Source organism: Dermacentor silvarum, chromosome 9, assembly GCF_013339745.2.
Source record: "Dermacentor silvarum isolate Dsil-2018 chromosome 9, BIME_Dsil_1.4, whole genome shotgun sequence".
Taxonomy (NCBI): domain Eukaryota; kingdom Metazoa; phylum Arthropoda; class Arachnida; order Ixodida; family Ixodidae; genus Dermacentor; species Dermacentor silvarum.
This window is the reverse complement of record NC_051162.1, coordinates 162128317-162139511: the sequence shown is the minus strand read 5'-3', so window position 1 is coordinate 162139511 and position 11195 is coordinate 162128317. Positions and strand designations below refer to the sequence as shown.

At 47.5% G+C, this 11195-nt stretch overlaps 1 protein-coding gene across 1 annotated transcript; it reads right to left on the bottom strand.

The window, feature by feature from the left end:
* Window positions 1–8685: 8685 nt before the first annotated feature.
* On the bottom strand, window positions 8686–9186 carry LOC119464043 (uncharacterized). Its single transcript, XM_037724863.2, has one exon. The coding sequence runs from the start codon at window positions 9184–9186 to the stop codon at window positions 8821–8823; it is 366 nt and encodes a 121-aa protein (XP_037580791.1). The 3' UTR covers window positions 8686–8820.
* Window positions 9187–11195: the final 2009 nt, after the last annotated feature.

Here is an 11195-nt window from a genome sequence, read left to right as displayed (position 1 = left end):
CTAGCCGCCATTGCCGGCTCACCGTCGCATGCTTTCACTCGTACATATACCGCACGGCGCGAGGCGACGATTTTATCGTCCGTGGACTTTATACGGAACCTCACGGCGACGACAAGGACCGCGCAATTTCGCCTAGAGTGTCCATATAATTGCTATCACAACAATAATAAGTAATTAATAGCGCTAGCACAGTAATAATAATAATTTTCTCCCTTGATATTAGTTTTCGCGCACCGAATACTTGGAAATTACTTGTATCAGCCACGAACGAATTCACTCGCCGTAGCAAGATGCAGATCGAACGAACTTTGTGGGACACGCCGGTGAGATGGACATGATTTGTAAAGAAAGTTTCCCGTGCTCTGTAAGCACTGCTCATAAGAGAGTATTTGATCGGTGCTCTCTCCACAACAGATCTCACCAGGCAGTGCAAAAAGGCCCCATGCTTGAGCCTCTTGCTTGGCCGGAACGAGCAATTGATGATAATTAGGCATTGGCTTATAACCACAACGATTCTCTCGTTATCCGTGTCTTAGGAACAACAGCGCACAAGTAGACAAGGAGTGGGAAAGCACCCCGTATTTGTACGTATGACCATTCATCGTCACCGTCCATTTGTGCGCTGGGGTCAAGATATGAACGGTTACGTCTTCGGTTCACCCTTGCTGGTTTACCTGTCAATTAATACCAGAATATAAGCGTGACACGCCACGCACGCTCACGTGTAGAGCTCGCACAGATGGGGCACGGCCGCTACATGCAACACCTTGTGCGTTGTATGTAGCGGCCGTGCATGGGGTAAGGAGGACCGGTAGGCAGCACACGGCCTCTGAGATTGCACCGGCGCACTTCTTGCTTTTCTGATCTCGGAGGTCACAAGCCGCACATAGAGGAGTTTCCAACAAAATAAACCAGTGGGGACTCTGGCAATAGAGTAAATGTTGGGGAACGATAGTGGCAAACGGAAAGGGGCCGCCATGTTGCTACTTCTCATTTTTGTAGCGCTGAAAACATTGATATTATGATGCAAAAACAAGCATTTACACGTATCATGTACGTATGGACAATGTGTAAAGTTAATTCTGTATATATTTTTCAGGAATATCCGATGGTCATTAATAAAATTTACGGTGCGTGTGCGAAAGGATGCGTTTACAGGCGCCCGAAATAAATGGCGCCACTATACTGAGGGAGGCTCAGCGTCACGTTGATTGTGCGTGCCGCCTGAATCACATCTCGTCGTCTGAGCCTGCGCGCCTGCACAGAGTAGAAACATGGAGGCACAATTACGGTTACCGATTTCAATGCATGAGCGCTATGGGGAGCTTTTTCTCTAAAGCTGATCAAATTTACTCATGGGAACGCAAATCGGCAAACTACAAAAGGGATATGCACCATGACATCATCATCATCATCATTATCATCATCATCATCATCATCATCATCATCATCATCATCATCATCATCGCCAGGATCATCGTTCAGCTACCATTCGAATGATGGTTAGTACTTGGATTAGTCTTATCGTGGGGCTTGTTGCTGCAAACGTTCTTGTCACGTTGTTTCATAACGGGCTACTATCTAAATCTCAACTGCACTCATATATTTGTAGACAACGAAATCAATTCAAGGGAGCGTGGAGAGCAAGAAAACCCATTTGCCCCTCTTGGCCCGTCGTGTGCTAAAAAGAATTCAGCCTAAATTCGATCAACTTAACGGAAATCGATTGAACGTTTACCTAATGAGAAAATTTCTTCGCTTCGTATGGATTCGAATAAGGAAATTGAAGCAGGCCTCTAGGTTAAGTGTGCTTTTTTTAACTGAGGGTTTGCTGAAAGGGAGTGGAGAAGAAGAGGAGGGAAAAAAGAACCAGTAGGACCACCACCACCATCATCATCATCAAGAGTAGAGCGCACAGTCTCCCTGAGCGTGGTTAGGTTCCACTGTCAAGTTTAATATAATAATACCTAACCATCATCAGTAGAGGGGAGCGCATTGCCAGGCGATGGCACGGGCTGTCAGGAAGGACGGTAGTACTAGAGTGTTTGTCCGGCACCATCTTTGGTATGGGTATTTTGGTATTGGTGTGGTCAATGTCGGCCCAGGGTCTATAAAAGCCTAGATTACAGGAGAATCGTCGGTTGCCTCCGCCATTTACAGTAGGAAACAAGAACTGTAGCGGTGAGATCACAGCGTCGAAAGCAGCTGCAAACTATACGTGTCTGTCTTCCGGTGAGCCTCCGGGACCTCCTTGTACCCTTGGGGCCTAAGGGCACTGCGCAGCAGACCACCATGCAGAGTGCCGCTGGAATTATAAAATGAGCACGTGGGAGCGTGAGTGGGTTTGGCTGGTGTAGGAGGACGACGAAGACGAAGACGAAGACGTGTATTTGGGATTCCGGTGAGCATCTGTGCGGACATCGCAATGGTGTTTACCAGACCTGGAGATGAGGCTGACGCTCCGGTCTCGATCAACGCGGAGAGCAGCCCGGCCGGCGCCGTTCCTCTGCCACGTGATGCCGATGGAGAAGCCGGGAGCCACGAAGGAAGCACGACCGGCGAGTCGCACTCGCTTCAGCGAATGGGTGAGTGCTACAGCAAACTTCCCGTTGCTAAATCTTTAAAGACGATGCTTATGCGTTGCTGTGATGTGGCGAGTTAGGGTTAAACACATAGTGAAGATGATTATTAAGCGGAGCTGTTGGAATAAATTATCCTTCTATAATACAGCGAAACGACAGTTTGACTCGAGGAGAGGTTTGGTTGGCCAGAAAAGACTGAGGAAGGGAAGTCGAATGGTCACTCCGAACTAAGGTTCCCGTGTCAGCTTGTTATGACATCGCGGATTTCGACAGCGTCTACTGGAGCCTTGGTAATTGTTGATCGGTAAAGAAAGATTACATTGCGTTCTAAAGGAACCCTCAATTCAACCTATAGTAGATTACGAAAACCTTCTCTGCGCTAAGACGGCACAGTGCAAGGGAAAATAATTTGAAATCTGTAATGTCGCACTGGTTTACCGCCGTTAAGGATGAGGCTGACGTTCAGTTCTTCCAGTATTAATCAATCTTATTTTGCCAAATCAATTTAAAATAGTTTTGAAAACAAAATTAGCTACTGCAAACTAATTTACGTTCGCAATCAAGCTCCGGAGAGACTGAGAAACAGTTCCTATGAGTTGGAGACCAGGACAAAGATGTCTTTTATTGCGATATCAATTATATGGACACTCCAAGCCGGTTTCTGCTGTCGCCGTCGCCGTGAGGTTCCATACAATGTCCAAGGGCGATAAAATCGCCGCCATGCGCTGTCTGCTGTATTTGCGCGTGAAAGCACGCGAGGGACGCGCGCTTTCACGGGGAGTGGGCGCACGGCGGAGAGCAAAAGCGACGTCTTCCGTGGCGCGGAAGGCCGTGGGGGGATGGGAGGGAGGGAGGGGAAGCGACGTTTTCTGCGGCACCAAATGCCTATCTTGTGAGCGGGCGCAAGTGGAACTGGGATCTCACAGGCGAAAGTAGGAAAGCGGGAAGGCAACGCTGGAGGGAGGGCGTGTGGCTTCTGCTTTTTCTGCTTTGCGAGAAACTTGTACTTTGCGCGGTGGCGGGCGGTCGCGCGCATCGTATCTTGAAAGCGGTCTGCAACACGGTTTCTACCTTTCCGCTGTGCTTTCGACGCTCAGTTTCCGTTGAAGCGATATACCGCATGAACCTTCGTTCGCTGCTGCTGGCGCGCTCGCTCACGCCAGCGTTTTGACAGCGATTGTCTGCGGTCATCGAGTGTGATCTATTCATGTTTGCTTGTGCGCGCTGACACCATGCTTGTTAATTCAGTTAGTAAGTGAATGTGTCCAAGTTTATACAGCCGATAAAACTACTATCCTTACTCCGTATAGCTCTCTACTAATTTTCTATCACAATTGATGTTTTGCCTTTCGGGTGAAACTGCAACATTTTTTTTATAATAAATCATCATCAACATCGTCATCATCGCCTCCACCATCACCATCTTGGTGAATTGATCTATTCCTTTAGCTTGACTGTGTTTACCTGTTCCGACTCTCTTTGAACATGCATAGTACGTGAAGTACAGACGGAAAAATGAGTAAGTGATGCAGCATACATGCTCGACAGCATTTAATACGAGTGTGCGAGAAGTACTTTCAGACCAATTCCAATACCAATCGAATAGTGTCAAAAGCGATTCGAATTGAATAATAATTTAAAAAATGCCACCAGGGAGTCGAAACGAATATTAGGTATTTTAAGTATAGTTTCTGAATAAAGTGCAGCCTTCTCACCACTAACATCAAAGGCACATATTGGTATGCACAATATTTAAACGTTTGTATAATTTGCTATCATTGCAGTGCACATTTTAAAGTCTGCTTCACTAAAAGAACCAAGAGAGCGTTTAGAACAACTTAGTAGTTTGTTCTCAAACTCAGGGCTGTTTAGAGAATACGAGGTGATGCATTGTCATATAATGCGAACAAAGGCAGCCTTGTTACCAAATAAAAATGCGTGCCGTCTAGGGCATCAATAAATAGTACCAAACAGTACCCACTGCCGAATGACCTGTTTGAACAAAGCTTTATTGCGAGTAATCGTGTTTAATCGGAAAATGTTGGTTGTCTGAGCGATAAAGCATGTCTTTAGTACTGTATGTTACTATTTATGTTCCCTGTATACGGGAAGAAAGTTATCGTAATTTCGCTTAAATTTGGTGATTGATCGTGTACACTCAACGACGTGAATTATTCGACAGCCATTCACAAAAAAGCGTTGGGATTTTCGAATAGTTACTATTCCATTCGAACTCCATTCGAGTGGTGACTATTCGATTCGAACACCGAATCGATTCGTTGTTCAAAAGTTTCGAACTTTCGCACACCCCTGGTATTTGACGATGCTTGCTGGCGGTTTTTGCAGACGCGGCCCCTCCCTCGACGGAACGCTTGATGGACGCATCCTACCCTCCGGCGCCAGGCGAGCACGACCTGGGCACTGCGCAGGCCATGCTCAGCTTCGTGCTCATCGTGGTCACGGTCACCGTGGCCTGCGTCCTCGTCATACTGGTCACCCGATACAGCAAAGATCACCGCGCGGCTTTCCGCGTTGAGGCGCATCGCTCGCCGCCCAGCAAGACCAGCTGGCCACCGATAATACGTCATTGAATTGTCAATACAACACGCGACATTCGGCGGCATTCCGCTTAACCCATTTGCCATATTCGGTGTCCCCGTGGCTCGAGTTGTCGATCAATTCACTCCTCGTTGTGCGATCTGCTAGCCTCTTGGTTAACTTAGATGACACAGCAACCAGCGTTGGTACCGGATTCGATCCCCAGACCAGGGCGAATTTTCCTTCAACTGCTAAGCTTTCTTTGTGAGAAGCCGGTATGTGTTTCTTTTGCAGCTGCGTGCTAAACTCGGGTGGATGAAAATTTTAATTCTTTTCGCATGACGTTCTGTGCGCTTAGGCTTCTTGCGCAGATGCGGAAGCACTTTGGGAAGCAGTTGTCATCAAATACGTTACTATAGTTACTAAACTGAATCGCCCACAAAATGGTTATTTCATTGCTTGCGTGTCCGGCGTGTAGGCGAGCTTTAAGCTCTTTTGAGTGCGTGTGTGCACGGTACACCGAAAAGGCACCCACCATAAAGGAGCGTTGAGTTACTGTGTAAATACAGGGAATCTAGAAAAGCATAGCAGATAAGAGTGAGCCTATATAAACCATCACTTCGGTTACTGTACGGAAAATTTTGAGTGACGGCTGAGAATGCGAGACATTTACATAATCTTACGCTGTCATCGACAGATAGAGTTCGGGACTCTAGCGTTTGGATCGAGGAGGTGATAAAAACCTTATCTACGTGGCGTCATTGGTGTATCCTTGGTAAGAGTGTACATATACATCCTTCATCGTCTATTCTCCTGTTCACAGTTTCTGTCCGTATTCACTGTAGCAGTGTATTCTAATGAATTTTTATTCGTTTCAATATAGAGAGCACTTGGCTGTTCCTTTTAAGGTACGCCATTAGAGCCCGTACCGAGTTTCGACACGAGAACGAGAAGCCATATAGCAACAAGTTTATGAAATGCTGCGCGACAGAATTATCCAGTCGTCACCCGCCGTGGTTGCTCAGTGGCTATGGTGTTGGGCTGCTGAGCACGAGGTCGCGGGATCGAATCCCGGCCACGGCGGCCGCATTTCGATGGGGGCGAAATGCGAAAACACCCGTGTACTTAGATTTAGGTGCACGTTAAGAACCCCAGGTGGTCCAAATTTCCGGAGTCCCCCACTACGGCGTGCCTCATAATCAGTACTGGATTTGGCACGTAAAACTCCATAATTTAATTTAATTATCCAGTCGTCGAACAGTCCGTGGGCGTCTTCTAAAAGAAGAAGAAGGGTGGAACTCTGGGGTTTTGAATCGTTTATTGTCGCTTGAACAAAGTCACAAAAACGGACGTATGCCCTCTCCCACGGATTGACGACGCGCTGGACAGGCTCTGCAATGATAAGTATTTTTCGTGGATGGATCTTAAGACATGGTTACTGGCAAATTGAAGTTGACGAAAGGGACCGAGAGAAGACAGCGTTTATCCCGCCGGATGGCGTCTTCGAGTTCAATGTCATGCTCTTCGGGGTTTTCTTAGCAGCTGCAATGTTTCAGCATGTTGTGGACAAGATGTTGTCTGTTTGAAGTAGCAGACTTGTTTTGGTCTACTTGGTTGACGTCACCATTTTTTACCGAAAGCTTTGACGATCACGTCAGCTGGCTTGGAACCGTTGTCGAGGCAATGAAATCACGTGGACTCATCATGAAACCGGAAAAGTGCTGCTTCGCTTACGAAGAGCTTCTGTTCTGGGGTCACGTAATCAGTAAAGTTGGAGTCCGTCCTGGGGGGTATTCTGTAAGTGTCCACCTACTGGACTGTCCATTTCGGCCGCCGCTCACCATGGCTGGAGCTCAGCCATGCAGCGAGAAGGAAACTGACTGTGCGAGCCCGTTTCCTCGTCGCTAGTCCCCACTCCAACCAATCAGCACTTGAGCCACAAGCCAAAATTGACGTGTCCTTTAGGTGAACATTTAGAGAATACTCCTCCAGATCCGCAGATGACCGCTGCCATCGCTAACTTCCCACAGCCCGCCGAAAAGAAATGAGTGCGCAGATTTTTTTGTCTGTGCGCCTATACTACGGGCGCTTAGTCAAAGACTATTCCCGCATCGCCGAGCCCACTGGCTCACCTCATGAATTCATACGTCGACTTCAATTGGAAAACACAGCAGATCGAAGCAATTCAAGAACCGAAACAACTCTTGTAGTCGCCACTAGCACCTCCACACTTCGATGAAGATGCCAATCCCGAAATTCATACCGCTACAAGTAGCGTAGGCCGCCTCGGCGACAAGGAAAAGACGGACTTGAAAAGGTTATAGCATACGCTGGCCGCTCGCTGTCGAAAGCCGAAGCCAATTATTCTATGTATGTATACGACGGAAAAGGAATCCCCTAAATATTGTTTGGGCTACTGCAAAATTTTGGCCTTACCTACATGATAGGCATTTTAAAGTCGGAAGCGACTACCGCACATTGCGTTGGCGGGCCAAATTAAAGGGCCCTTGAGGCCGCCTTTCACGATGGAGCCTCAGGTTGCCAGAATTTGATATCACCGGAATCTGCAATTCCGGACGGAAACACTCTGATGCCGACTGCCTGTCTCGTGACTCCATCAACCCGCTGCCGAAGGACGATCAAGGCGAGATCGAGGACACCTTCTTAGGAACAATAAGCGCTGACGATATCGCCGAAAAGCTGCGAGTACACCCGGAGCTAAAAGTAGCCATCCTGAGTGCTTGGAAGACAAGACAGACCTAGTCGTAAGCACATGTAGGCGCGGATTTTCTTCGTTTTCCTTGAGAAGTGACGTGCTTGTATTCTACTTCGCTGCTGGTGTAAATTTTCGGCAGTGGCGTAATCGTGTTGCTGCTGAAAATTTACACCAGCAGCGAAGTTACACTTGGTTACTGCAATATTAGCTGTTTTTGTCTGTATGAGCTCTGCACCACCAGGTGGCAGCACCATACAGGCCGCTCACGTTTACGGTTCCGCCAACACGCCCCAACGCCCGGTCCGCCCGCGTTTACCCGACTACCGGACAAGCTAAACCTCTCTAGTGACTCACGCTCCGGTGCCGGCGAGCCGCCACTGGAGCCGGAGTTTTAGCATTACATCGCCGGCGCAGGCTAGCGTATACAAGCTTCGCTTGAAAAGAAGCTACAGAGACGAGCATTATAAATGCAAAGCCCATTGATAGTAAAACGCACTCATAGCGCGAATGTAAAACACACAGGATAGATATATACAATATCTTTATTAATTATTAGTCACCAAGTACCTACGAGCATTTCTGACGACAGACTTCGAATACTGTGCCGTATTGCCAGGATCCTGAGTCGATCATGCTTCAAGCTTCCATGGCCACATGTGGCTGCAACACTGATGTTGGGTTTAATGACTTCTGCCAGGAGTACATTGTTGCACGGACACTCGCTTCACCACTGGTCACCACCTTCGTATTTTCGCCAAGCGATGACTCTTACCACTACCGGGGATTGGTCAAGAAGCAGACCAAGAAGCCGGCAGCATGAAAGTGTTGACTACTTCACCCATTTTCTTTATCGTTGCTCTTTGGGGAGACCACAGTTATTCAAACTGGCAATAGTTGTCAAAGTCACTGCCAATAGCTGTCCGTCTCCATCGATGGCACCGTACCAGATTCTATCTACAGGGCTCACAAAAACACACACATAACCTAACCCTTGAAGCCGTAACCACCGTACTTAAGACCACCGCCGTATCCGAGTCCACCTCCATACCCAAGGGCGCCGCTGTATCCACCGCCGTATCCACCGCCGAAGCCGAGCCCTCCGCCGACGCCTCCGAGACCACTGTGAGCCACGATGGCACCTCCGCCGTGCACCTTGTTCACGTGGTGCACCGTCCTGATCAGAAACGCAGGTCCGGCCACGGCCTTGGAGAATCCTGGACCACCTCTCAGCAAGGTCACGCTACTTCCCACGCCAACTCCTCCAGCTCCAAGACCTCCGCCGTAGCCTAAGCCGCCTCCATAGCCCAGTCCATAGCCTCCTCCGTATCCAACTCCCAGACCACCGGCCATGGCAGACACCACCAGAGAGGAGCCTACGATGAAGATAGCCTGTGACGAGCACGGCAGTGAATAAGTGAAGTCATCGTTAGTGACAAAGACGGCAACCACGCAATATTTCGAGACGAAATATTCATTCTGTTGAAACTACACAAAAACCAATTTCGAGAGACGTTCATAAAATGTACAGTCATCTGAAAGCGCAAATGAAGACAAGTCAAACACGCCCTACAAGTAGGGTGTGTTTCTACAGCTTTGTTTTTTTGGACACCTCGTTCGAATGACGTATATCTAAAGTAGCCTTCTGCGTATGGAAGTCTCGCATCAGTACGTTCGGCAAGCAACCGTGGAGCTGTTTGAGAAATAGATGGAATTGTGTTGAAATGCGGTGATATGCGAATGTAGATAAAACATAAAATCAGTACTCAAGGAATGATTGCTCTAGATGTGTCTCCGCCTCTGTGTGCTATCGATGTATGTTTAGTAACAAGGAAGTATGCGTGCACAGTTTCCCATTCTATCAAAATATTACGAATGATTCGTGTAAAATGGCACACTGTCATACTCGTTCCCTATTGTTACATGGCGCGCTTAGATTCTGAGCGTTCTGTTTGCCAACCACTTCTTATGAGATGAAAGAGAATAAATAATTTCGAGATCCCGAAATGACAATAGCGACTGAAAGGTTGCATACTGTTCACACCTTCATATTTTCGTTTATCGCCTAAACCTGTAGTCTCGCCTCGTAAAAAGTCATTCGACAGTGAGCCTTACTAAATGGCCTCGTAGTTTTTCACTTCTGCAAAGGTGTAGTGACGCTTAAATACGCTTTAAATGCGTCTACTCTGGGCTTCAGAATAATTTCCTTTTACAAAATGCCGCTAGCACGACTGTCATTCGTGACAGGCAAACGCTGTGTCATTTGACTAACACTCAACGTTGATCAGAAATGCCATTGACAGCAGTGATGTACAAACTCCCACTATGCGTATGTTTTTCAGGCACAGCGTACGTTCCTAGGCACTGATTGACGAAATTCATTGGCACTCCAGTTACTTCTCAGAAACACTGTTTCATGCATTAAAGCACATAAGTAACTGGAAGTAGTCCAGCGAATTCGTTCCAAGTGGATACGCCTAGCGAACTCACCGGCTATAATTTATAGATTTAACAATATGACGTAAGGATAATTAACTAGAAAGTTAATTAGCATACTATGGCATTTATTTAATGAAACATTCTGATTTCACTAATGGCCGCCATGTCGAGTACTTTAGATCAAGGGGTTGCTTTGTGCTATGTGCCACAGGTAATTTTCTTAAAATTAGGACCTTCTAAAAAAAAATACAGCCGGTGTAAACAATTCGGCGCACAGGATATGGGCCGACTGCGGCTTTGCCTAGTAGATAACTTGGGTCACTGCGTATCTGCCAGTGGACATTTATGTGCCTTAGTTGACAACTTAGGCAATGCGCATGCGCAACTGGGTACGTGCCCCTCATTGACCAACGCCGGCCAATCTACCTGCCACTGAGCGCAAGGGATATGAAGCCTTAAGTCTACGCAGACATGTGTTCTGTTTCCCTCTGCATGAGTGGTTCCCTTGAGAAGCATCATTATACATCGCTTTCAACCTCATGAGGCATACACCTAAAAGGTACAGGCGTGAGGCTATGCTCATGTCATCCGCTAGTGCTGCAGCATCGCCAACTCAACAAGCTTCGCGTCATTCAGATTCCAACATTGCGTCAAACCTGCGTGTCTTTTTGCATGTGTATGACCTCTAAAGGTTTGCCTCTGGTCAGCCAACAAACGGCCGGGCCACCTCTTCATAACCGCTGTCGCGCATCAAGTGCTTTGACAATACGGATCCTAGTTTTCTTTCGACATAAGCATCAGTGCACGAAGCTTTGTTGCAGATATGCGTCAGCTACAAACAGCTAGCATGCGTGGTGGGGCCGAAATCAAAGAGCAGCCAGTCTTACCAGGGAGTTCATGGTGAGAAGGTGCGTTATCACTGG